Below are 25,338 nucleotides of genomic sequence, written 5' to 3'. Positions count from 1 at the left end.
AGGTGACAGAGGGAGAAGCAGGTTCCGCTCAGCAAGGAGCCCGATTTGGGGCTCAATCCTAGGATCATTACCTGAGCTGAAGACAGACACTTAAATGACTGAGCCACCCAGGTGCCCCACAGATATTGTTCTAAATTTAAATAGAAAAACGTTTACATTCTATCTTAATTGAGTGGAACATGTGTTTTACAGGAAAGCTTTTTGTGTAGATTTTTTTGGTATCACTTTTTTTTTTTTTAAAGATTTTATTTATTTGAGAGAGAGAAAGCATGAGCAAGAGGGGCAGAGGGAGAGACAATCTGAAGCAGACCCAGCGCTGAGCATGGAGCCCTACGTGGGACTCAATCTCAGGACTCTGAGATCAGACCTGAGCTGAAACCAAGAGCTGGCTGCTTAACCAACTACGCCGCCTAGGCACCCTGCTATCAAGTTTATTAAACTACAATTCACATACCTGTAATCTACCCATTTAAAATAGTCACAGAGTTGAGACCATCACCACAATCAACTTTAGATCATTTTTTTTACTTCAGAAATAAATCCCATACCTTTTAGCTACAACCCCCCACCCCACACCCCATCTTTTCCAGCCCTTGGCAACTACGAATCTACTTTCTATTTGCCTCTATTGGACAATTCATATAAATGCAATCATATAATCTGTGGTCTTTCAAGACTGAGTGGAAGATTTTAAATAGTTGGCTACTGCTCATAGAGTATCTTTGTTTTTCAAAGTCTACAGACAGCTTTGCTACAGCACAAAACATATTTTGTTCTGCATCAGCGAAGTACTCCATTGTGCTGGTATTTATCCAGCATACGTCAGGTCTAGTAATTGTGATATTACATTTCACAAGAAAGCACGGCCATTTAAACTTCTGCCAATGGCTCCAAGTTATTTTTTATCATAAAATGTGGCTTTGTGACCCTGAATATACTGATCTGTTTTGGAATAAGCTTTTTACACACATAAATATTGGAATCTTTCATCTTTCTACAACCAACTTTGAAATCAGGAAACCATGATCGTTTCCCAAAGTAGTCTATTTACCTCTTGTTTACTTGTTTGATTTTTCTTTTAATTTCTCTTTCTTAAATTTAAAGACACAAAACAGCGTAATGAATGATGGTATGCGAGTTTTCTGCTAGTAACGCCTTATAACTATAAGTACACATGTTGCCTTGATTATACAATTACTGTGATAATTTATTAAATGGAAAAGGGAAACTTCGGTAAGACAATAGATTTGAATCTACATTGTACAATGAACATAAAGGCTGGATTCACAAATATTCCAGAAATAGTTCAATCTTAAGCAATTACCCTTTCACCTCGGCTTCTCATACTTTCCTGAGATCTTACTGTAAAGAATGATCTAATTAACCAAAGAGATGAATAGCATCAACAGGATCAAAGTCATTGATTATGATAAGCAATTTTAGTCCCCACGACCAAGGGAACATACTATAAATAGATTGTTTTTTTGAAAAGAGATACTGTGAAAGGGAACGAAGTGAACAAAAAAGGAGATAATGGTGTGCATTAAAGTGATTTTTAAATCAGTTTTATTTCTCTTTTAAAGATTTATTTATTTATTTTAGAGAGAGAGAAAGAGTACATGTGAGCAAGGAGGGAGAGGAGTGGCAGAGGGAGAGAGAGAATCCTAGCAGGTTTCCCCACTGAGCCTGGAGTTCGATGCAGGTCTAGATCCCACGACCCTGAGATCATGACCTGAGCAGAAATCAAGAGTCAGACACTTAACCGACTGAGCCCCCCAGGTGCCTCTGAGAGAGAGGCGTTTATTTTACACAGAGGTGGGTGGTAGAGTAAAAATGGGATTAATCTACATGAGCACGGTGAGACATAACATACTCTTCTATAAACTTGTGTCTTGGCTTCCCTGGAAACAGGTATCTTGTGTGTACTTTAGTGGTTCATAACCCAAACACAAATCACATCCACTGAGATTAAGAAAAGGCCCTGAAGCTATGTCTGGAAGGCTCAGATCTCTCTGTCTGCCTGTGTTTTTCTTCCCCTGGTGAACCACACCCTTTAGTTTATCGGAGCCAAGAGTGAGCAGAATAAACCACCCCAGAATGTGCCACTTTGACATGGATTATTTGGAGCTGAAGAAAACCAGGAATCCAGCAGACTCTGGAAGACTTTTTTTTTTTTTAGGCTTTTTGTTTGTTTGTTTGTTTGTTTTTAAACCTCCCTCTGAACTGCCTTAAAGAATTTAGATAGGGGGGCGCCTGGGTGGCCCAGTGGGTTAAGCCTCTGCGTATGGCTCAGGTCATGATCCCAGGATTCTGGGATCGAGCCCCACATCAGGCTCTCTGCTCCTCGGGGAGTCTGCTTCTTCCTCTCTCCCTCTGCCTGCCTCTGACTTGTGATCTCTGTCTGTCAAATAAATAAATAAAATCTTAAAAAAAAAAAAAAGAATTTAGATAGGGAGCCTGTCCTATTACCAGAGAGAACTTTTATATCAGAAAGCTACCTGCATGACATGGCAAATATTTGTTTACCAAACACTGGCTTTTCCCATCTTCCTATTTATTACCTTCCACCCTCTAAAGTCTCAGGCCCCTACCCCCTATCTTATCAGGATAGGATGTAAGCCTCAATTATCTGATTGCTGGGGAGTCTCCTATTTTTTACATGCAAAATTTGTCTCCTATCAATCAGTGTTTTGTCAATGTAGTTACTAGACCAGCCAAAGAACCTAAAAGGGAAGACGGGAAAGGTTTCTGCCCCTACAAAGCCTTACATGAATATACCCTTTGGAACCATGTGAGTCCTTTCAATCATCTGATCCTTGTAAACTGCTGCAACTTTAGTAAAAGCAAGCAGAAACAGAGACCAAGACTAGGAAAGTCGAGGGCAATAAGGATGAATTCCAGCAACCCGCCAGGAAGACAATACGCAGAGGCTAAGAAGGCACAGCCTTCCTCCCTTGCATCCTGCTTATGGATGGGACAGAGCCGTTCAGTCACCGGAAGGCAGACAACACAAGTTAGCCCTGAAGTGAAACAGAGGCGTCCAGGGATGAACTGTAGCAGAAAATTTCTGCTTTCCTAAGAAAATATTCTGAGGCATTTTTCTTCCCATTCTCTCTAACAGTAAGAAATGTTTGGAGTAGAACATTTTCCCCACAAATTATATCTTTGCAGATACACTTCAGAGTGAAATACTAGCAGAAATTCAATTATATTTGAAATATTTGAAAGATATACATACATATGTATGTATATATAAATACACTCAGCAACATCTTGGCAGGTGAAGGTAAATAGATTCTAAATCTTGTGGGTTTTCTCTTTCTCTTATATGAAAATAACTGCTTTTTTGTTACCACCTATTTTACAATTGCTCAAAGTGAATTTTCAATCATTTACACTGTCATTGAAGTGGGAAACTTTGATTATTTTAATGTTTTAATAAAAGTTGTTTTAACCACATACATATAACTTATCAGACATCGGAAAGCAATTTCTCAGGCATAAAAAAGTAAGAGAAAATACGATTCAAACATATATTACTAACATGTAATATTAGTATTCGGTAATTAAATAGGGTATAAGTTGTGAAGTAAAAGGAACTTGTAGTGTATATTTGACTACAATAATGAGTAAACTGAGGCCCACAGAGAGTAAGGAAATTGAGGTAGGTCACAGAGGTAGGAAATGATAGCTCTAAGTTTTGGCAAAGGTCCTCCCGGTCTCTAGGTCTGAGCTCCTTGCATTAAGACACGCTGATTTGGTCTCCTGGATTCATTGAGGCAGAAACCCCTGCCCTCCCTTCACAAAAAAATCTTAAAGGAAAAGAATAAAATATGCAAGGTGGAAATGAGGAGTTTTCCACAAATCAAAATGAATCCCTTATTTTGTGGACCTTCAAACTTGGAAGCCGGGGACATTCTGCAAACAGAGAAATAAGGGGTCATACCCTCAAGCCCTAAGTAGGTCCTTACTTGGCTCAAAGAAAGGACATGAATTCAGGGAGAAAATGGAATGTTTGAGGGATGAGAACATGCTTTACCTTCTTGGAGACTCAGAGGTCCAGACAGGGGCTCAAAGATGGCTCCCTTCCCCCAGGCCTGGGAAAACATTTTGGGTAGCATGAGTGAGCATCTTCTTTTGGCACCTGCTCAGAGGCGCATAGGGCTTGTGAGCTGCCCTCTTAAAGAAAGCATGATGGCTTCCGGCTGGTGAGCAACTGGTATCTACGTTGTTCTTGAAGACCCCGCTGAACATACTTCACACATAGGGTCACTCTCACTTGGCAGAGAAGAGAAGCTTTTATACTAAACAAAGTCTAATAAGAAGGTCTTTCATAGATACACAAAGGCCAGTGATGTCTTTTTCCCTGTCCTGAATTTCAATTAGCATCTTAGGCCACAAACTTGAAAATGACTGAGAAATATTTGCATTTAGTCTGTGGGCCAAGACCCAGGCAATATTATAAAATATATATATATATTAAGAATCACCATTAGCCAAACAAGCTCTCAGTGTGCTTGGGGGTGTGTGGATATTTCATAGGAATATTCTGCTGAAGTTTCATTTTTTTTTTATCTTGTCATAGTTTTACCTAAAAAGTCCTAATAATTACTTTTTGCTTTACTTATTTAACACTGTAGTGATCTAAAGAGTGAGATAAAATATGTTCCTATCTACTATTTAGTTAACCAAGATATGTGTGAGATATGGGGTGCCTGGGTGACAAAGTCGGTTAAGCATCGTCGATCTCTTGATTTTGGCTCAGCTCATGATTCCAGAGTCGTGAGATGGAGCCCGGTGTCAGGCTCCACACTGGGTGGGGATTCTGCTTAAGATTCTCTCTCCCTCTCCTTCTGTACCACCCACTCCTCTCTACAAAAAAAAAAAAATAAATAATAAAAGAGGTATGTGAGACATAGCTTTCACTGTTTGTGGTACCTCACTCATTCAATTTCATCTCCATCAAACTCCATTTCATCTCCATGATTTTAGTAAAGCTCCATTCTCCAGAAGCACTTAAACTGAAAGACTTTTAAAATGCAAATTTTTTAGTAAGCCAGAACTGTTCTTTGTAAAAAATCCGTTATAAGACAAACATAGTATCAATTACATTCAAAATGTAAAGATAAACTATTATTTTAGTACTATGAATATGCTAAAATGTTCTAATTCATCATTATTTTAATCTCTTTCATTAATAAATCAAAAATATAAATCTAAATTATGACTTTTTTATCCAGTTTAATCATAAGCTAATATATGTTAGGGCCTAACACATGACTGGCTTAAAACAAGTCAATTTTAAGCAAACATAAAGTTAAGTAGCATTTTAAAAAGTCAAAGCCAAGAATTTCAGCATATAGTTGACCCTCCCACAACATGAGGGTTAGGACTGCCAACGTCCCATCGTGCGGATTTCAACTCCCCAAAAAACTCAAAAACTTAACTACTAATAGCCTACTCTTGGCTAGAAGCCTTACCAAGTACATGAACAGTCAATTAGCAGATATTTTGTATGTTATATATATTGTATACTGTATTTTTACAACAGAGTAAACTAGAGAAAAGAAAATGTTATTTTAAAAAGTCATAGGGAAGGGGTACCTGGGTGGCTCAGTCTGTTAAGTGTCTGACTTCAGCTCCGGTCATGATCTCAGGGTCCTGGGATCTGTCCCTGTTCAGCAGGGAGTCTGCCTTTTTCTCTGCCTTTCCCCCCACCCGTCCCTTGCTGTCTCTCTCTCAAATAAATAATATCTTTTATTTTTTATTTTATTTAATTAATTTATTTTTTTAAAGATTGTATTTATTTATTTGACACAGAGTCAGAGAACACAAGCATGGGGAGCCCTAGAGGGAGGGGGAGAAGTGGGCTCTCCGCCAAGCAGGGAGTCTGATTCAGGGCTTGATCCCAGGGCCCTGGGATCATGACCTGAGCCTAAGGCAGATGCCCAACCATCTGAGCCACTCATGTGCCCCTATTTTTTTAATTTTTGTTTTTAAGTAGATCTTTTTTTTTTTTTTTAAATTGAGAGAGAGAGAGAGCACAAGTATGGGGAGAAGCAGACTCCCTGCTGAGCAGAGATTCCCAACGTGGGATTTCATCCCAGGACCTGAGCCGCAGGCAGTCACTTAACTGAGCCACCCAGGTGCTCTACAAATAAAAACTTAAGAAAGAACGAAAGAAACAAACAAACAACATCATAGGGAAGAGAAAGCACATTTGCAGTACTGCAAATATTGATACTATAAATTTATATAGTTATTGAAAATAATCCACATATAAGTGGATTTTTTAAAACACATTTTAAACCCATGTTATTTATGGGTCAGCTCTATTCCTAATGAGCTACTGATCAGTGTCTCAGCCATCCAATCTGGGTGACTCAGAAGGTAAAGTTGAAAGTATTATAAATCCAAAAAATTTTGTCTGTAAAAGTGCCACTTTGGCATGTGGATTATTTCTTGGGCTAAAGGCAATCATGGCCCAACAGACTTAAGAAGAGCCGCTCACCTTCCTCTTAACTGCCTAGGAAAATGGGCAGATGGAAGGCCTATACCAGGAGACAGCTAATACCAAAGATAAATTTTTATCAGAAAGACCTGCATGGCAAAGCAAACACCAGTTTACCAAACACTTGCTCTACCCATCTTCCTGTGAATTGTCTTCCTCCCCTTTGAAGCCCCAGACCACTACCCTTTCTCCTTAGCTCAGGATGGCATGTAAGCCTCCACTGTCTCTGGGTCTTGTGTCTTTGGGGCTCCTGTATGTAACAAATTTGTTTGTCTCCTGTTAACCTGTTTTATGTCAATTTAATTATTAGAGCAGCCAAAAAACCTGGAAGAGAGGAAGGGAAAATTTTTGGCCCCTACAAAATTGTTAGAAATATTAAAATGATGCATTAAACATTTATCTAGTTTTGCCAGAGCATTTTCTCTGTAATTTTTTTCCTTTTGGATAAAATCAAATCAGAAGCTGTAAGTATAAACTAGTAAAAAATGCTTTTTTGCATATAGAAATATTGTATTAAATCACTCATCTTATAGTTCCTATATAACAGTTAAGTCTGTAAAGGAAAATGCTTTATATTTTCAGTCTAAGAAAATAATTTACATTAAAAAAAACTCCTACTATCAAAGTCTGAAAGGACAGCATTCATATTTATACTCCTTTAAAAAAGCAACATTTAAGTCCAAAATATTATATATTCATGTAATTATTTCTCATATTATGTGTTAAATAAATCTGCCTTTCTAATATGATGTGTGTATATATATATATATATATATATACATATATATGTATATATATATATATACTACCACTTAAATCTGATGATATATTAAATCTGATGATATAAGGAATAAATAATGACCACTTGATGTTGTAGGCATATTATTGATAACAGAGGTTCTCAAAGTGTAGTCCTATAACCAACAGCATCAATAGCACATAAGAAATGTTAAAAATGCAAATTCTCAAGCCCCAACCCAAATCTACTGAATCAGAAACTCCAGCAATCAATGTCTTAACAAGTTCTTCTGATGCATATGAAAGTTTTACAACCACTGGTCCAAATAAGAAAAATTGACTCACAACAGCTGCATGCCAAAAAATGAAGCTGGATATTTCTTACACCACACACAGAAATAAAGTCAAAATTGATTAAAGACCTAAATTTGAGACCTGAAACCATAAAACTCCTAGAAGAAAACACAGGCAATAATTTCTTGACATTGGCCATAGAAATATTTTTCTAGATATGTCTCCTCAGACAAGGAAAACAAAAGTAAAAATAAACTGTTAAGACTACCCCAAAATAAAAAGCAAAGGAAACCATCAACAGAACAAAAAGACAACCTACTAAATGGGAGAAAAGAGATGATATTTGCCAATGATACAACCAATAAGGGGTTAATATCCAAAACCTAAACAACTTCTTCAACTCTACACACGCCCCCCAAAAAAGTAATTTGATTTAAAAATGGGTAGAGAAGGGTGCCTGGGTGGCTCAGTGGGTTAAGCCTCTGCCTTTGGCTCAGGTCATGATCCCAGGGTCCTGGAATTGAGCCCCATTTCGGATCTCTGCTCAGTGGGGAGCCTGCCTCCCCCCCACTCTCTGCCTGCCTCTCTGCCTACTTGTGACCTGTCAAATAAATGAATAAAATCCTTTAAAAAAAATAAAAAATAAAAATGGGTAGAGGACTTGAACAGACGTTTTTCCAAAGAAGCATACAGATGGTCAACAGACAATGAAAAGATCTCAACATCACTCATCATCAGGGAAATGCAAATCAAAACCACAATGAAGTATCACCTTATACCTGTCAGAATGGCTAGATTCAAAATGACAAGAAATAACAAGTGTTGGCACAGATGTGGATAAAAAGAAACCCTTATGCACTATTGGTGGGAATATAAATTGGTGCAGCCACTGTAGAAAGTATAGAAAACTCTCCTCAAAAAATTAAAACTAGAAGTACCATATAATCCAATAATTCTACTACTGGGTATTTATCCCAGGAAATGAAAACTCTAATTTTAAAAGACACACACACCCCTATGTCTATTGCAGCATTATTTACAATAGCCAAAATATGGAAGCAATGCATGAGTCCATCAACAGATGAATGGATAAAGAAAATGTGAGATATATATAATGGAATGTTATTCAGCCATAAAAAATAGTGAAATTTTACCATTTGCAGCAACACAGATGAGATAGAGAGTATAATGCTAGGCGAAATAAGTCAGTCAGAGAAAGACAAATGCCATATGATTTTACTCATATGTGGAACCGAAGAAACAAAACAAGTGAGCAAAGGGGAAAAAAAAGAGACAAAGCAAAAAAGAGGTTCTTAATTATATAGAACAGATGGTTACCAGAGGGGAGGCAGGTGGGGGGATGGGTGAAATAGGTGAAGGGGATTAAGAGTACACCGACCTTGATGAGTACTGAGTAATGTATAGAATATTGTATACCTGAAACTAATTTAATATTGTATGTTAACTATACTAGAATTAGAATAAATTTTTTTTTTAAAAAAGGAAGATATGATACACACACACACACACACACAAGAATACTACTCAGACATAAGAAAGGAAGAGACCTTGCCATTTGTGACAACACAGATGGACCTAGAGGGTACAATGCTAAGTGAAATAAGTCAGACAGATAAAAACAAATACCATATGATTTCCCTCATGTGTGGAATCTAAAAAGCAAAACAAATGAATAAACAAAAAGCAGAAACAGATCCATAAATAAAGAGAACAAACTGATGGTTGTCAGAGGCAAGATGAGTAAAGGGATGGATGGGAAAATACAACAGAGATGTCACTGCACATCAGTGGGGGAACAGATGGGCTAGAAGACAATATAGAATATGTTTGGGACCTTGTAGCAGAAAATTTCTCAAATAAGAAATAAAAATGGCTTACCATAAAGGAGAAGATTGATACACCTAAAATTCGATACAACCATTTACATAAATATCATTTACAATAAAGTTAATGAAAAGATAAGCTTCTAAACAGGAATAGATATTTCTCACACATATTGACAAAGATTCATATTTCATATTTATTCATTCAACAACCATTTATTGAGTGCTTATGTGCCAGGCACTATTTTAAGTGTTAGGATATAGTAAACACAATAACAAGACCATGGAGATCTCTGCTCTCTTGAACGTACATACCTTGCTGACAAGACACCTAGCAATAAGTACATCACGCAGTTTACTTACTTAAATTGTGGGTAAATTAAATACATTATGTTTAAATACAGGGACCCAAAAGAAGAAAGTCTGAAAGTTGGGCAAGTGTCAAACTGTCAGCCTCTGACGTCAGCCACTCTCAGACCAGGAAAGTGATCGGAAGCATCCGGAATCCTGTCAACTGCAACAGAATTCAAGCCTCGGTGCCAGGCTTCTCACTGCAGGGCTCTGAGTCCTGCAAGGCCATCGTGGTATTAGTCATTAACTTCTCGCTCATTCTAAATTCCATGCCAGCTGTATTGCTTTGGCTTCTGGACGAAATGGGTTCCTAGAATATCTTTTAGCTGGTGGGGTTCAACTGCTGTTCTGGCAGCCCACATGAAGGAGCTTTTGAGAGTCTGGTCATAATTCATGAGGAAATGAATTTTAGAACTTGGCCCAATTATAATCACTATGCTGAAAAGCAAACCCTCTGTCTGTCGTAAAATTGACAATGACCACATTTAAGTAAAATTTGAAATTTTTGAACAATATAATTCCAAGAGTGTTTCTGAAACAAGAAAATCTTCCAATAGGTAGAACGCATTTCTTTGATGAAACAGCTCCCACCCTTTTCTCCCCAGCAGCACAGCAGGGTGCTATCAAAATAGACTGTGGGGGGGGGGGGATTGTATAGGATTGAACTGTAGGGCCTTGACCTTGGAGGGGAAATGACTAATTGCACAGAAATAATGCAAAAGAAATGGACTCTGGGCTTGGATGAGGAAATCTGTATATATCATCATTAAAAGTTTAAGCCAATTTGTGAGAAGCAATGGAAGATCCTCACAGACTATGGCTAGAAGAACTAATGTACAAATAAATGGAGAGATGACATACTAACTCACCATTCTGCCTAACAAGCTATGAGATATGTGTTCTGGGTCAAGTAACAACACACATGCTTTATACTTTAGAATTCCATTCTCCATTCTAATTCACTTAAGCTGGAAGTGAGGATGGAAGTGTCTGTTCTTGAAGCAAACTGCTGACTGAGACTGAAAATTTGCCTAGCAGAACCTCTTCGAAACTGAGGAATGGCACTGTCGTTTTTCATTAATTACAGCATTTAGCTCTTAACCAACAAAAGAACTGAATGAAGTTAAAAGTCTCAGTTTATAGTGACTTAATTTTTTGCTCTTTTAACCAAGATGCCTGTGTGAGAACTTATGCTTTTAACCATGATAAAGTAACTTTAATTTCAAGTTTGTAAACAATTAAAAATCTGAACAAAGTAAACGAAACAGCTGTTTTCAAACATTGAATGACACCCATATATAGGCCTGTGATTTCTGGAAGAAGGAAAGCAGATGAGGTAAGCACTACAAACACCCCAACTTTCTGCCTAGAGATGCCAGGAGAGGGAACCCAGAGGCACAGCTGAGGTGAGCGGACAGAGTTTAGAGCTCAGGAAGCTGAGGTGGCTGGAAGCTTCAGGATAGAATTCTGGAAAGGAGAGAGCCACACAGAAAAGGGAATATTGACATAGGGGAGTCCTTGAATTCTTCCTATGTATGAGGCTGCACATGTCTTTCTATCCCAAACATAATGCAAACCACTGGAATTACAAAGAAACGTAGGAAGACTCTGTCTTCCGGGGGCTAAAATATAGTGAAGAATTTCCGATTGGTAGTGATTTCCGTTTCTTGTCTCCTCTTATTTATACCTGTAGTTAGTTCTCTGACAAGTCTTAAATTCTGTTTAAATTCTGAACACATTTTTTACTGTAACAAACGTTAGAATGTTATCAAATTCTGTATAAATCTGATTTTTTAATGGAGAAAGTACTGTAATCATATATCCACCCATCCATTCATTCTTTTTATTAGTTAGATGATACTCCTTGAATGTATATAATATGTAAGAAATTGTATAGGTTCTGTTGTTATAAAAAGTATAAGACATTGCTTCTGTCTCCAACAGTTTATAATTTAGGTGGGGAGATGTACTTAAGAGCTAATAATATTTAACATGTATTGCATCCTGGTATGCAAGTACTGTTACTTTGTTAAGTATTTCATATGTAATAATTCATTTATTTCTCCTAACATTATGAGGTAGGTATTATTATGATCATCACAATTTTATAGACAAATAAACTGAGGCATTAGAAATATTATGTAATTTGCTTAAAGACTTACACCTCGTAGGTGGCAGAGCCAGAATTTCGAGACTTAAAATTTAACTTCAAAACAGCTGCTATAGCACATTACTGGTACTTAAAAAAATGAACTGTTTAAGGAGTATTTATCGGGGGGGCCACTGTATACAAAGCTGTCTGCTAGGCAGTGAAATTTAGAAGTGTATAGGACAATCCCCAGTTTCAAGAAATTTACAGTCTACATAACCAACATTAAAATAATTATTAAGGGGGCGCCTGGGTGGCTCAGAGGGTTAAGACTCTGCCTTCGGCTCAGGTCATGATCTCAGGGTCCTCGGATCAAGTCCCACATCGGGCTCTCTGCTCAGCAGGGAGCCTGCTTCCTCTTCTCTCTCTCTCTGCCTGCCTCTCTGCCTACTCGTGATCTCTCTCTCTGTCAAATAAATAAATAAAATTAAAAAAAAAATAAAATAATTATTAAGGATTAATATCTGAAAAACTCATAACATAGCATATGACTCCTGCAGGAAAAAATGCATTATGAGTCTCAAATGTCTGTATGCATTAACTTTAGGACCACTTTATTGCCAGGTTAGAACTGGCTCTAAACCATGTCACATGTAATTATTTAGCAAGCATTTTTAAAATGTGTTACTAATTGGAAAATGTTTTCATATTCTTCTTTAGAATATGTTTTTAAAAGATATTTAAGTAATCTCTATACCCAACATGAGGCTCGAACTCACAGCCCCGAGATCAAGAGTCACACACAGTCCACTGACTGAGCCAGCCAGGCACCTGTTTATAACATATTTTTTTAAAAGATTTTATTTATTTATTTGACAGAGAGAGACAGACAGCGAGAGAGGGATCACAAGCAGGGGGAGTGGGAGGAGGAGAGGGAGAAGCAGGCTTCCTGCTCAGCAGGGAGCCTGATGTGGGGCTCGATGCCAGGACCCTGGGATCATGACCTGAGCCAAAGGCAGACACTTAATGACCAAGCCACCCAGGCGCCCCCAATACTTTTTTCTATTTAAAACATTCACCAGTTTTGAAATAAATGTTCCTTTCATGCTGTTTGGTCTCCCACTGTCTGAATTTTTCAGGGCTGCTGAATCAAATTCCCACAAACTTGGTGGCTTAAACAATAGAATGTATTTTCTCACAGTTCTAAAAGCATAAAGTCTGAAATTAAAGTTCCAGCAGAGTCACACTCCTTCTGGAGGCACCCTCCTTCTGGAGACTCCAGCAGAATCACACTCCTTCTGGAGGGGAGAATCCTTCCTTGCCTGTTCCAGCGTCCAGTGGCCTTCCGCAGTTTACCTCAACAGAACTCTAATCTCTGCCTCTGTGGTCACATGGCCTTCTTTCCTGTCTCACCTCCTTTTCAAAACAGCTGCACTCATCATTGGATTCAGGGCCCACTCTACTCCAGGATGACCTCATCTCAAGATCCTCACCCTAATTACATTTGCAGAGACCCTTCCTCCAAATAAGATCCCATTCTGAGGTACCAGGTATGAGCCTGGGCTGAGCTGTGTGACCTATATGAAATCATGTGCACATGTAGATACACATATACATACATAATCCAAAACCAAATTTCATGAAACAATGCTTAGTGGAAAGGGTGGACCACTAGTCAATCCACTATACCCACCTTAATTATTCTTTTTGTTGTTGTTGTTTTGCTAATGTTAAGTGTGGGAGGAAGCCGGAGGGCATGGCAGTGGGGGATGGGGGTGTCAGGGGTGTGGGGGGATGCCTTGCTAGTAGCAGGGATAGGGACAGAGAAGGTAATGGAAGACTGAAGAGGAACCACGGAGGAAATAGAAGACACAGATAACGGAGCAGCCGAAGAGTTCATGAGTCCTCAGGCTCGATATATACTCAAGGGATCAAGAAAAGAGTAGGCAGGAAAGGAGACAACATGAAGAAAAAAACCAAAAAACAAAATGTCAAGGCAATGGGGAAGGATGGGGACAGTGTTCAGGGATGCTTGGTAATGAGCTCCATCCACTTATGAAAGGGCATTTACAGGAGAAGCATATACACAGACAAAGATAAATAACCTTGTTATCTAAGCCCAGGACTTAAAACGAGGTTACATATAATAGTAACAACCTAGGTATCTCCCATCCTTGCCTCTTATCAGCTATGGTAGTATCTCTTCAGTGTGAACTCCACCTTATCCCCATAATTCTTTCCGGGAGTCTCCCTCAGCTGTCCTCCTGGGCTCAGAAACATGTCCTGTCAAGGCATCACACACTTCCTTCCTCTCCTGCTCTGGTCTCTCCCAGCAATGTCCACTGATGGGCCTTCGCTGCCTGTCAGCTGGCAGGAAAGGGCCTCACTGCTGCCTCTGCTGGTCCCGATGGGTCTCTTCCCTCCATGTCCCAGCAGGCCTTGCTGCCTGATCATGCTGGGCTCTCCGGACCAGCACTTCCCTAGGCGCCAAATCTCTTCCAGACACCAACACCACAGAAGTGGCGCAATCCTCTTGGTACCAAAATGGGTCTGGTCCTGAAAATGCAAAAGCCTCACTGAACTCCATAAAAATGTGGAGACACTGTTTTCCTTCCCCTTTAGTATTACCCTTTTCCACTTGGTTTTCAATTAGCAATGATTGCGCCTCGGATAAACCTCATTGGCTACGATACTATAACAACGCCACTGCGTCACGGTGGTGACAGATTTTACTCTGTGTCTCACAGTCTCCATACCCTCTTCCTATAGCAACATGCATATAACCCATGCCACGCATGTACAGAAAAACCACCACGAGACTTCACACAGATCTGAGCAGGACACACATCTGAGTGAGAAACACTGAACTAGAACTGCCTTTTGGCAGTGGATGGATTTCTGGGCTAAGGGAAGACAAGAAACAGGAAGGGAAAAACACAGAAATAAATGCTTATTACCACCTACACTCTGCGCATCTAGAAATCTTTGCACAAGTTTTGGATATGTTCTCCAGGACAGGGCCTGGCACGCTGGTGATCAATAAATACTTACTAAATGAATCCATGAGATAGAGGAATTGATCCTCACGAAACCATGTGCGTGGGACTCGCCAGGTAATGAAGGCCCTGTTCCCAGCTCTCATGCTCAGAGCTCTCCTTCCTGCACCTGCAGGAGGCTCACTCACATTTGCCCAGCTAAGAGACTATGATACTTTGAATCAGAGGTCTGTTTGCCTAAAAGGTTATTCTGATTGAAATAGAAAGTCAGTCAAGGAAAGAGAAGTCAGGGAAACTTCCAGATACTTAAGCAGTCTGAGTTTTATTTAGGGCCCTTGGGCAAAAGCAGTAATTGCACAGGCTTAAATCAGTGAGGGAAAGCAGATGCTGCTCACCCACACAACAGACTGTCCTGGGAATCCTAAAAAGCTTAGACAGAAATTCAGTCTGGAAAACTAACCAGTAGCATTCAGCAGAGCAGAGACAAGTAACATGATCAAGAGCAATGTTTTCAAGTTGTGGCCTGTGACCCAGCAGGGGTTTTTGAAATCAATTTAGAGGGTTGATTCCAGCATTTTTTTTTAAATCAAATAATAGAATAGGGTAATTAGGATAGACTAGAAGAGGTGATATCAGTATGCATTGCAGAAAGTAACAGTGCGGACTGTTTAATGAAATTCTGCTTTGGAGTGTGTATGTATATGTCTATCTACACCTGCAAACAAGTGTGTACACCTGCATGCATATGTGTGCATATGATGAAGAGTATGTAAAAGGTACTATTTATTGGGGGCTATGTTACAAATGTCTGGAAGGCACAATTGCAGAGAAGGCAGCCATCAGTCACAGTCATGAAGAACTGGTGAGTGCATATCCCACCTAGCGGGGCAGCTGCTATTTAGCTCCAAATGGTTCTTGCTATAGCTTATGATTTCCAAGAGAAGCCACAAATCTGTATCTTCGTGAAATGTCATGATTTTAGAAGGTTAGCAACTAATTCAACTAAACAAACAACAAAAAAGTGCTGTGTGTGTGTGTGTGTCTATGGGTTGAAAACAGCCCACAGACAAACAGTCTGGGCTCTCCATCCCAGAGTAATATTCTTATAAAGCTACTCTGCAGAAAGAGATTTTACTGGTCCCTCTCTTGTTTGTAAATAAATATAAGCCCCTCCCTTTCAGAAGATTATATAATGCTGCCACTAGCACCAGTCTTGAACACATGATGTGTTTGGTCAGTGGAACGTGAGTCCAAGTGAAGTGCTTGCCCCCTCTTGAGCAGAAGCTTTAAGAGCTTGTATGTGACCATCATATCGCTGCCTCTCTTTTCTCTCTGCTATGCACCATGTAAGAGCTATGCTTGTAGCCAAGCTGCCAGAATGCTGGGGATGTGGAACAGAGCCACTGACCATCAGAAATAGGCAAGAAGCAAAAGCAACAATTAAATCTTGTTTTAACTACTGAGATTGTCAAGTCATGCAACACTCCCTATAGGATGATGTAACCTCTGTTCACTGACACAGTGATTTATACAGATATTTCATAATCAAGTTTATTAAGTAATGTTTCCAGTGATCCTTTTGTTAATAAATATCTTTTTTGAAAAATAGCATATCAGGGGCACCTGGGTGGCTCAGTGAGTTAAAGCCTCTGCCTTCAGCTCAGGTCATAATCCCAGGGTCTTGGGATCGAGCCCTGCATCCGGCTCTCTGCTCGGCAGGGAGCCTGCTTCCTCCTCTCTCTCTGCCTGCTTCTCTGCCTACTTGTGATCTCTATCTGTCAAATAAAATAAATAAAATCTTTAAAAAAAATAGCATATCAAATGACCAATAGACATATTAAAAGGGCCTCGATTTTATTACTCATCAGGAAAATGTACATTAAAACCATGATACGGACCAATATACACTCACAAGAGTGGCAAAAATGAAGAGAAACAATTACCAGGTACTGCTGAAGATGTAGCATAACCAAAGCCTCACATATTAGGTATGTACACTGGTACAATCACTTTGGAAAATTGTTTGGCAGTCTCTACTAAGCTGAACAGGTATAAAACTCCACAGCACTCCTAACTCCTAGACATATAACTAACAGAAATGCACACATACATGCACAAGGATGTTTAGAGAAACATTATTCCTAATAGCCAAGTGTCTCAATTTCGACACATGAAAAGATGCCAACATCACTCATCATCAGGGAAATGCAAATCAACACCACAACGAGATCATTTTATACCTGTCAGAATGGCTAGAATCAAAATGACAAGAGGTAACAAGTGTTGGCACAGATGTGGATAAAGGGAACCCTTGTGCAGTCTTATTGGGAATATAAATTGATGTACTGACCATGGAAAACAGTATGGACCCTCCTCGAAAAATAAAAATAGAAATTCCATGTGATTAGTAATTCTGCTATTGAAATGAAAATACTAATTAGTAAAGATATATGTGCCCCTATGTTCATTGCAGCATTATTTACAACAGCCAAATTATCCCAAGTGTCCATCCAAGATGTGATACACACACATACACACACACACTCTCAATGCAGCCACATGCGGCCACTTAAATAAATTATACAAACATAAGGTTCTATTGTATAACTACACTAAAATTTATTGATTTCACTATGAGTGGAGATTTTGATTGTTTTCAGTCTTCTTTACTACAAACACTGCTGCTGTAAACTTTATTGTATGTGCCTTCTAATTCAAAAGTGTCAAGTTTTCTCAGGTACATACCTAGGATTGGAATCACTACATCTTAGGATCTATACATCTTTAGTTTTACTTGATAAGACCAAACAGTTTTTCAAGGTAGTTGTACCAAGATACACTCCCACTCTCAATGTTTGAGAGTTCCTAGTGACCCCCATCTTCACTAGCATTTGGTATTATCATACATTTTTAATAACCTGGCACAGTCTTCAAAGAGATAGAGGAGCTCAACAAAATGCTAACACAAGTTTGGACGATTACTGGATCTACAGTGAGAAATACAGGCAAGATTTTATGTTCCAGAACAAATAAAATAGTTTTATATGTATAGAATTATATATATTTCTACTTCCCTAACAACATGTTTAATCTTTCAACATAGCTGTGGAATTTCTGGAAAAATTGCAATTCTAATCTTAGTGCTCCTTAGAAAAGATTTTTTATATTGAAAAGAAACATTAAATGTTTATTTTTGCTTGGTGCTGAATTGCAAAATTATTACATACCTGAGTTTTGTTGCTACAATTCAAGAAAATCAAACTAATATTGAATGAGAATATGTTAGTGCCTGTGTTTCTTATCTCATCTAATCGTAACTTCCTTTTTACAGATAAGAAAAAAATAAGAGTTAATTCTTTGATAAGAGCCAATTGGTGGCTGGGTCAGAGTCCAAATACAGGTCAAATACCTTTATCTCCAATAATCACTGCTATTTCTTTTTACAATTTTCCTTCTGATCTATTATTTTTTCAATTTTTCAAGGTAAAGAAACTTTGTCTTGTTGATTTTGTGTATCATTTGGGAAAAAGGAAATCTTACTTAAGGATTTAAAATCGAAAGCGTAGTGAAACGGAGTAATTCCTTGCCCTCCCATTTTCTCCTGCACTGTGGTTTTCGATCTGATGTGAAGATAATGATCGTATGTATACCAGAGGTTGTCTGAAAGGATTTGATTACAGAAATAATAGTAAACCCTTGGCACAGTGCTTCCTACATAGTAGGTGTTCAATACACACCAGCTATTATTTTTTTAAATGTTTTATTTATTTATTTGAGAGAGAGAGAGATCACAAGTAGGCAGAGAGGCAGGCAGAGAGAGAGGGGGAACAGGCTCCCCACTGAACGGAGAGTCTGATATGGGGCTCGATCCCAGGACCCTGAGATCATGACCTGAGCTAAAGGCAGAGGCTTAACCCACTGAGCCACCCAGGCGCCCCGACGCACCAGCTATTATTAACGTGAACACACATGCCGACTTTTATTAAGAGTAACACTTTAACAAGCCTGGCATTTTACTACTGATCTTTGGCTTCTTTGTATCCAGCAAAGCATCTGGCACAAACCAGCTAGTCCAAGGAGTAACTGTGGCTGGGTGTCCGGGAAGTCCTATGAGGGAAGACATTTAACTCAATGCTGAGAATGAGCTGGCCATTTGGGGCAAAGCACTGCAAGGGAGAGAGGACAGCAAGAGCAAAGGCTCCAAAGAAGGAGGCCCCAGCAAGGAGGCTGAGTCAGGTGCTGAGGCAGGGTGGGTCAGGGAGAGTGCTACTGTGCATTTGGGAGGTAAGCACCTGGCTCATCATGACCTTGTAGAAAGACTGGTTATAGTACCCAATTCACTGCTCCCTCATTAGAAGATTTTTAAGGCAGTGAGAAATATGGCACAAACAAGTATCTGTAGAATATATGAGCATTAAAAGGGTCACATTAGTAATTAAACCTCCATTACTTTAAAAAGGATAAAGCTTTTGCATGGATAGAGCCTTTTCCAACTTCAACCAGCTGACTGGCCCATTGTAGCTGCCAGGTACTGAATTGTTGCTCCCTCCCCCAAATTCATGTGTAAGTCCTAACCTCTGCCAATGTGATGGAGATGGGTCCTTCGGGAGGTAATTAGAATGATTACCTTATGAGGGGGGGCACCCCAGGATGGGATTTCAGAAGGCACCAGACAGCTTGCTTCCTCCCTGGCACCCCGCTCCCCAGCCTGAGCACAGAAGGAAAAGCAGTGTGAGGACGCAGCAAGAAGGCTGCTTTTACCACAAACCAAATTGGCTGGAATCTTATCTTGGCTTTCCCAGCCTCCAGAACTTTCAGATATAAATTTCTGTTATTTAAGCCACCCAGTCTGTAATTTTGTTACGGCAGCCTGCGCAGACTAATGCAGTGGCCAAGATTTAGTCACGGGAGAATAAATGAGGCTCAGTCAAAACACTGAAGGGATCGCAAGGCTTTTGCTCTGGGAGAAGAAAATGCCCCTCGGCAGCTCAGAGACAGACAAACTGAAGACGAATTGAAGAAGAACAAAAAAGGGAATCGCTTTTCAAGCAATGTTATCTGTTGGTTCACTGCTCCATTCTAACTGCACCCACGGGAAACTAGATAAAGGTACTCACTGAATTCCAGAAAACTGGGCCCTGATTTCATTCATCTGATTCAAGGCTCAGTCCAGCAAGAGGCAGATGATGTGACTGTCCCCAGCTGAGTGAGACAGTGATGCAAGCACAGGTACTGATTAGCAGCATGCTGAAGGGAGGAGGAACGAGCTCTTATTGTGTTGCTGGTAGGTTTTCAAACAGTTATTACAAATGAATATATCAAAATATGGTACCTATTAAGAGGTTTAAATTTCTTTTCTTTATGCAACACATACTTTCCCAAGCAAATGTTCTTCAATGAGGACCAGACACTCTTCTGGATGCTTGGGATAAGAGCAGTGAATATGGCAGATATGATCCCTGACTACAAACAGCGTATACTGCAGTTGGAGGAAAACAGAAAATAAACGAAAGAAACCCAGAGAAGCTCACATGGTGGAAAAAAATGTTAAGCATAAAATAAAATAAAAATGTGCTAGAGAGTAACTAGGGACCTATGTCGGTCACTATTCACCAATGGCCTGTGACTCATAAATAACAATCACCTTTGACTTTTTTTATTTTTGGTCCTTGAGAAAGGAAACATTCTAATCACTTTTGGTCAAAAACAATAAAATACTAATCCATGGTTCTACTTGGGCTGTTATCATTTTTTTTTTTAAGATTTTATTTATTTATTTGACAGAGAGAAATCACAAGTAGATGGAGAGGCAGGCAGAGAGAGAGAGGGAAGCAGGCTCCCTGCCAAGCAGAGAGCCCGATGTGGGACTCGATCCCAGGACCCCGAGATCATGACCTGAGCCGAAGGCAGTGGCTTAACCCACTGAGCCACCCAGGCGCCCCTTTTCTTTTCTTTTAATAGCAAGTTTATTTATTTATTTTTAAGATTTATTTATTTATTTACTTGACAGTAAGTACAGAGATCACAAGTAGGCAGAGAGGCAGACAGAGAGAGAGGGGGAAGCGGGCTCCCTGCTAAGTAGATAACCCAAAGCGGGGGGCTCCCTGCTAAGTAGATAACCCAAAGCGGGGCTCGATCCCAAGACCCTGGGATCATGACCTGAGCTGAAGGCAGAGGCTTTAACCTACTGAGCCACCGAGGCTCCGTGCCAAGCAGAGAGTCCCATGCAGGGCTCGATCCCAGGACCCTGGGATCATGACCTGAGCCGAAGGCAGAGGCTTAACCCACTGAGCCACTCAGGGGCCCCGGCTTAACACTTTCTTAATTTCCTAATCAGCAGCAAACTGCTGGCTTTTTTATTTTTTTTTTAAACATGGTTTGGTGGAAATCTACCATATTATTATGCTGTTATTTCTGGACGTAGACAGAATCCATTTTTTTTTCCTTAAAAAGGAAAAATAACCATGAACTAATAGGTCATTCAAGTGTCCTCAAACCCAAAGGTATTATTTACATCTTTATATTTCCCAACAGGTGGTTGTTTTTCAATCTAAACATTCCTTCTATTCTATACTAGAAAGTCAGTTTGGGCAACATTTCCTAATCTTCCCTTCTGACTTAAGAATAATCAGACCATTGGATAGTTTTAATATTTCTTTTCCACACTTGCCATTCAGCTGGCAAAGGTCTTTACAGCTACTGGAGAGAGAACTAGAAGCAATGTCGGCTGCTTCTTCAATGTCCTGATTCTAAGATTGAAGCCCAGTGATTGATTACTCCAGCACTGGAATTTGGAATTTCACCTTCTCAGAGAATTTAATCAAATCAGGGCTTTGTGATGTTCTTTAAATAATTCTTAAACATTATAGGAGTCAGGTTAAAGTTAGGTATTTTTTGGTACTGTAGTTCCATCTATCTTCCTTCCTTCTTTCCTTCCTTCCTTTCTTTTTAAGATCTATATTTATTTATTTGAGAGAGAGAACACAGAGAAAGAGTGAGAGGGAGAAGCAGACTCCCCACTGAGTGGAGAGCTTGACGTGGGGATCAATCCCAGGACCCCAAGATCACGACCCTGCCAATGGCAGATGCTCAGCTGACTGAGCCACTCAGGCACCCTGGTAGTTCATGCTTCTTGATAAGAAAAGCTGAGGGAGGGGTGCCTGGGTGGCTCAGTGGGTTAAGCATCTACCTTTGGCTCAGGTCATAGTCTCAGGGTCCTGGGATTGAGCCCCACATCAGGCTCTCTGCTCAGTATGGAGACTGCTTCCTCCTCTCTCTGCCTGCCTCTCTGCCTACTTGCAATCTCTGTCGGTCAAATAAATAAAATAAAATAAAATAAAATAAAATAAAATAAAATAAAATAAAATAAAATAAAATAGAAGAGCTGTCAGACCGAGCACTCATTAGCAGGAAAAAAAATTAGACTGGAAATTCTGAGTAGGTATTATGAACTTTCTACTTCAAATACAAAATAACTTTCGTCTTGAGTTTTACAATGTCTAGTTGTATCACTGGTTTCCATATTTCATTTTAGAGAATACATATGAAAGCAATGATTTTAATTTTGGAACAGTTGATAAAGAAAAAGTCTTCTTACTTGAGGACAACTGAACTTTAAAATCCCTCCTAGAAGAAATATTAAAACAGCACAGGAAAAGAAAAGGGAGCCTGAGTGTGTCTTCCAAATGGTACTATCTATCAAAAATGCAGGCAGATTGATAAACTAAAAATAAAAAGGTCACCAAAATAATTGAAACAAAAGATAAAATAAGAGAAAAACAGTACTAGTAAATCTTAAACATTGCCACATGGCAATAACTACAAAGTGATTTGTACCTATCTACCTAAGAGTGATTTGTACCTACCTACCTAAGAGTAGGTAGACAGATTAACAGGATAGAACAGAAATAAAATAAAATAGGAAAGACAGTATAGAAAACGCAGTACAGTGAGGACAGGATAATGTAGGTGTTCTTTCAGAAAAGAAAATACATATCCTTAAGAAAGGAATTGATTTTTTTTTAAAAAAGGGAAATTACCAAGAAAATCACTCAGACCAAAAAATGCTTTATTTATTCAGAAGCTACATATATAGCAACTTTCTTGGACCTGATAGGAAACCCTTAGGCTATTGAATATTTAGGTTTCAGGAGGCTAGTCAAAACCTATTGCTGACCAATCAAGCAAAAGGAAATTTGACTATAGTCTTGCAAATTTTAGAAATATTTTATTTACTTATTTGATAGGGATAGGGACAGAGCACAAGTGCAGGGGGAGGGAGAGAGGGAGAGGGAGAAGTGGCTCAGTGAGTTCCTCAGAGAGGAAGAAGAGGCTCAGTGGGTTAAGCCTCTGCCTTAGGCTCAGGTCATGATTCCAGGGTCCTGAGATCTAGCCCTGCATCTGGCTCTTGCTCAGCAGGGAGTCTGCTTCCCCCTTCAGTCTCTCCTGCCTCTCCTCTTACTTGTGATCTCTGTCTGTCAAGTAAATAAATAAAATCTTAAAAAAAATAAAAGTCCCTTAAAAAAAAATAATAAATTCCCCGCTAAGCAGGGAATCTGCCATGGGGCTCCCTGGGGGACTCAATCCCGGGACCCCAGGATCAGGACCCAAGCAGACACCTAACCAACTGAGCCACTCAGGTGCCCCAAGTCTTGTATTTTTTTTTAAGATTTTTAAAATTTGAGACAGAGAGAGAATGAAGTGGTGGGTATGGCAGGAGGAGCAGAGGGAGAAGAAGAAGCAGACCACACTAAGTAGGGAGCCCAGTACAGAGCTCAATCCCAGGACCCTGAGATCATGACCTGAGTTGAAGGCAGGTGCTTAACCCACTGAGCCACCCAGGTGCCCCAGTAATGTATTTTTAATATTTAAAGTAAAAACACTGAGTCTCTTAACAAAATTATAAACCCTTAACTGAAGGACTTAAGCTAATTTTAAAAGCTTGTCAATCATGTCTTAAAGAACTATGTCAAATCATAAAAATTGTGTATTGTAGAAAACATTAATAACATTAAATATGCTTATTTATCTTGACTTGAAAATTACTAACAATTCATTCATTTCTTTTATTCTCCAACATTATAAAAATATTCTGGGTTTTATTGTTGTTATTTTTTTAAACCTGTAATGTATTCTGATTCTCCCAGTTTTAGCTGTTTATAATAAACTTAAATCAAAATTATAGAAAAGAAGGGGCACCTGGCTGGCTCAGTGGATGTGAGAACATCCACTGTGACAGCACTCAGAGCATGTGACTCTTGATCTCAGGGTCATGAGTTCAAACCCCATGTTGGGTGTGGAGCTTACTTAAAAAAAAAAAAAAAAAGTATATAGAAGGATAATCTAAAAGAGGGGCACCATGCTATAAAGGGTATGTTTTAACCATTTCAGGGGAGATTTTTAACTTAAACTCACATTGTTCTATACACCAAACTGAATCTCACATAGACTAAAGCATTAGTAAATGCTTTAGTTAAAAACCTGGGGAGCCTGGGTCGCTCAGTTGGTTAAGTGTCTGCCTTTGGCTCAGGTTAGGATCTCAGGGTCCTGGGATGGAGTCCCACACTGGGCTCCCTGCTCGGAGGGAAGGGAGTCTGCTTCTCCCGCTGCCTCTGCCCCCAACGTGTGCTCATTCTCTCAGTCTCTCTCAAATAAATAAGTAAAATCTTTTAAAAAATAAATAAAAGTAAAAAAAAAAAACCATCAAAACTGATATAAATGAGCGTTAAAGTTTCATAGTTTTGAGAAGGTGAATGGAAAAAAGAGGGAAAAACATTCTATGCTTAAAATTACTAAGAGGAATCTCATAGGAGTATAAGCAGAAGATTTAAAAACAGAACTGCCCAAACTTCAGCAGGTCAAAAGTAAAATAAAATCAAAAGGCAAATAACAAACTGGAAGAAATACTCAGTAATGATTAAAAAAATCAACTCCAAGCAGAGGGGAGGACTGATGAGATAGGTGAGGAGGATCCAGAGCACACTCCCCATGATGAGCACTGAGTAATGTATGGAAGTGTTGAATCACTGTACTGGACACCTGAAACTAATATAACACTATGTTAACTATTTTGGAATTAAAATATAAATAAATAAATATGAGAAAAAAATCAATTTCTTGAAACAGATACATATGTAATAGAAACACTAAAACCTAATAAATAGATGTGCAAAACCTTAAGGAACATAAATTATTTCTTAATTAATTACTCTACAATTTAATGAAAGTGGTCAATTTCTCACTCATCTATCTGTTCTTTTTTCTGTGTCTGCTATATGCCTAAATCTATGCTAGGATACAGAGATGAGCAAGATAAATCATGTCTCTACCGTCAATAACCTTATAAATTAGAACTGAAATGTCACTACGCACATAGCAAATAAGCAACCTGAAAGAGTTAGAGCTTAATGCTTGCCAGGGCTCAGGGAAATGGGAATTCTTTTCTATTACGATGAGAGCATCAATTGCTTTAATCAATTAAGAAAGCAATACAGCTACACATATGATCTTTATATT

At 39.1% G+C, this 25,338-nt stretch overlaps 2 protein-coding genes across 12 annotated transcripts in view; one reads left to right on the top strand and one right to left on the bottom strand.

The window, feature by feature from the left end:
* The window catches only part of BICD1 (BICD cargo adaptor 1), a 221,657-nt gene that overhangs the window by 77,792 nt on the left and 118,527 nt on the right, over nt 1-25,338 (bottom strand). The window lies entirely within an intron of this gene.
* Nucleotides 1-25,338, top strand: part of LOC309868602 (uncharacterized protein) — an 80,877-nt gene that overhangs the window by 35,973 nt on the left and 19,566 nt on the right. For 2 of the 4 annotated variants that reach the window (XR_014313741.1, XM_082738658.1), the window contains exon 2: nt 9,792-9,971. The exons of 1 other annotated variant lie outside the window; for it this stretch is intronic. Coding sequence is in view for 1 of the 3 variants with exons in the window: in XM_082738658.1 (XP_082594784.1) it covers nt 9,792-9,971 (180 nt within the window). In the remaining 2 variants the exon portion in view is untranslated. Of the gene's footprint in view, nt 1-9,791; nt 10,366-25,338 lie in introns of those variants that run through there. One more of the 4 variants, XR_014313744.1, reaches the window with a different exon arrangement.

This window comes from Mustela nivalis (assembly GCF_964662115.1).
Source record: "Mustela nivalis genome assembly, chromosome: 7".
Lineage (NCBI taxonomy): Eukaryota > Metazoa > Chordata > Mammalia > Carnivora > Mustelidae > Mustela > Mustela nivalis.
This window is presented reverse-complemented; position numbering and strand designations above follow the sequence as displayed.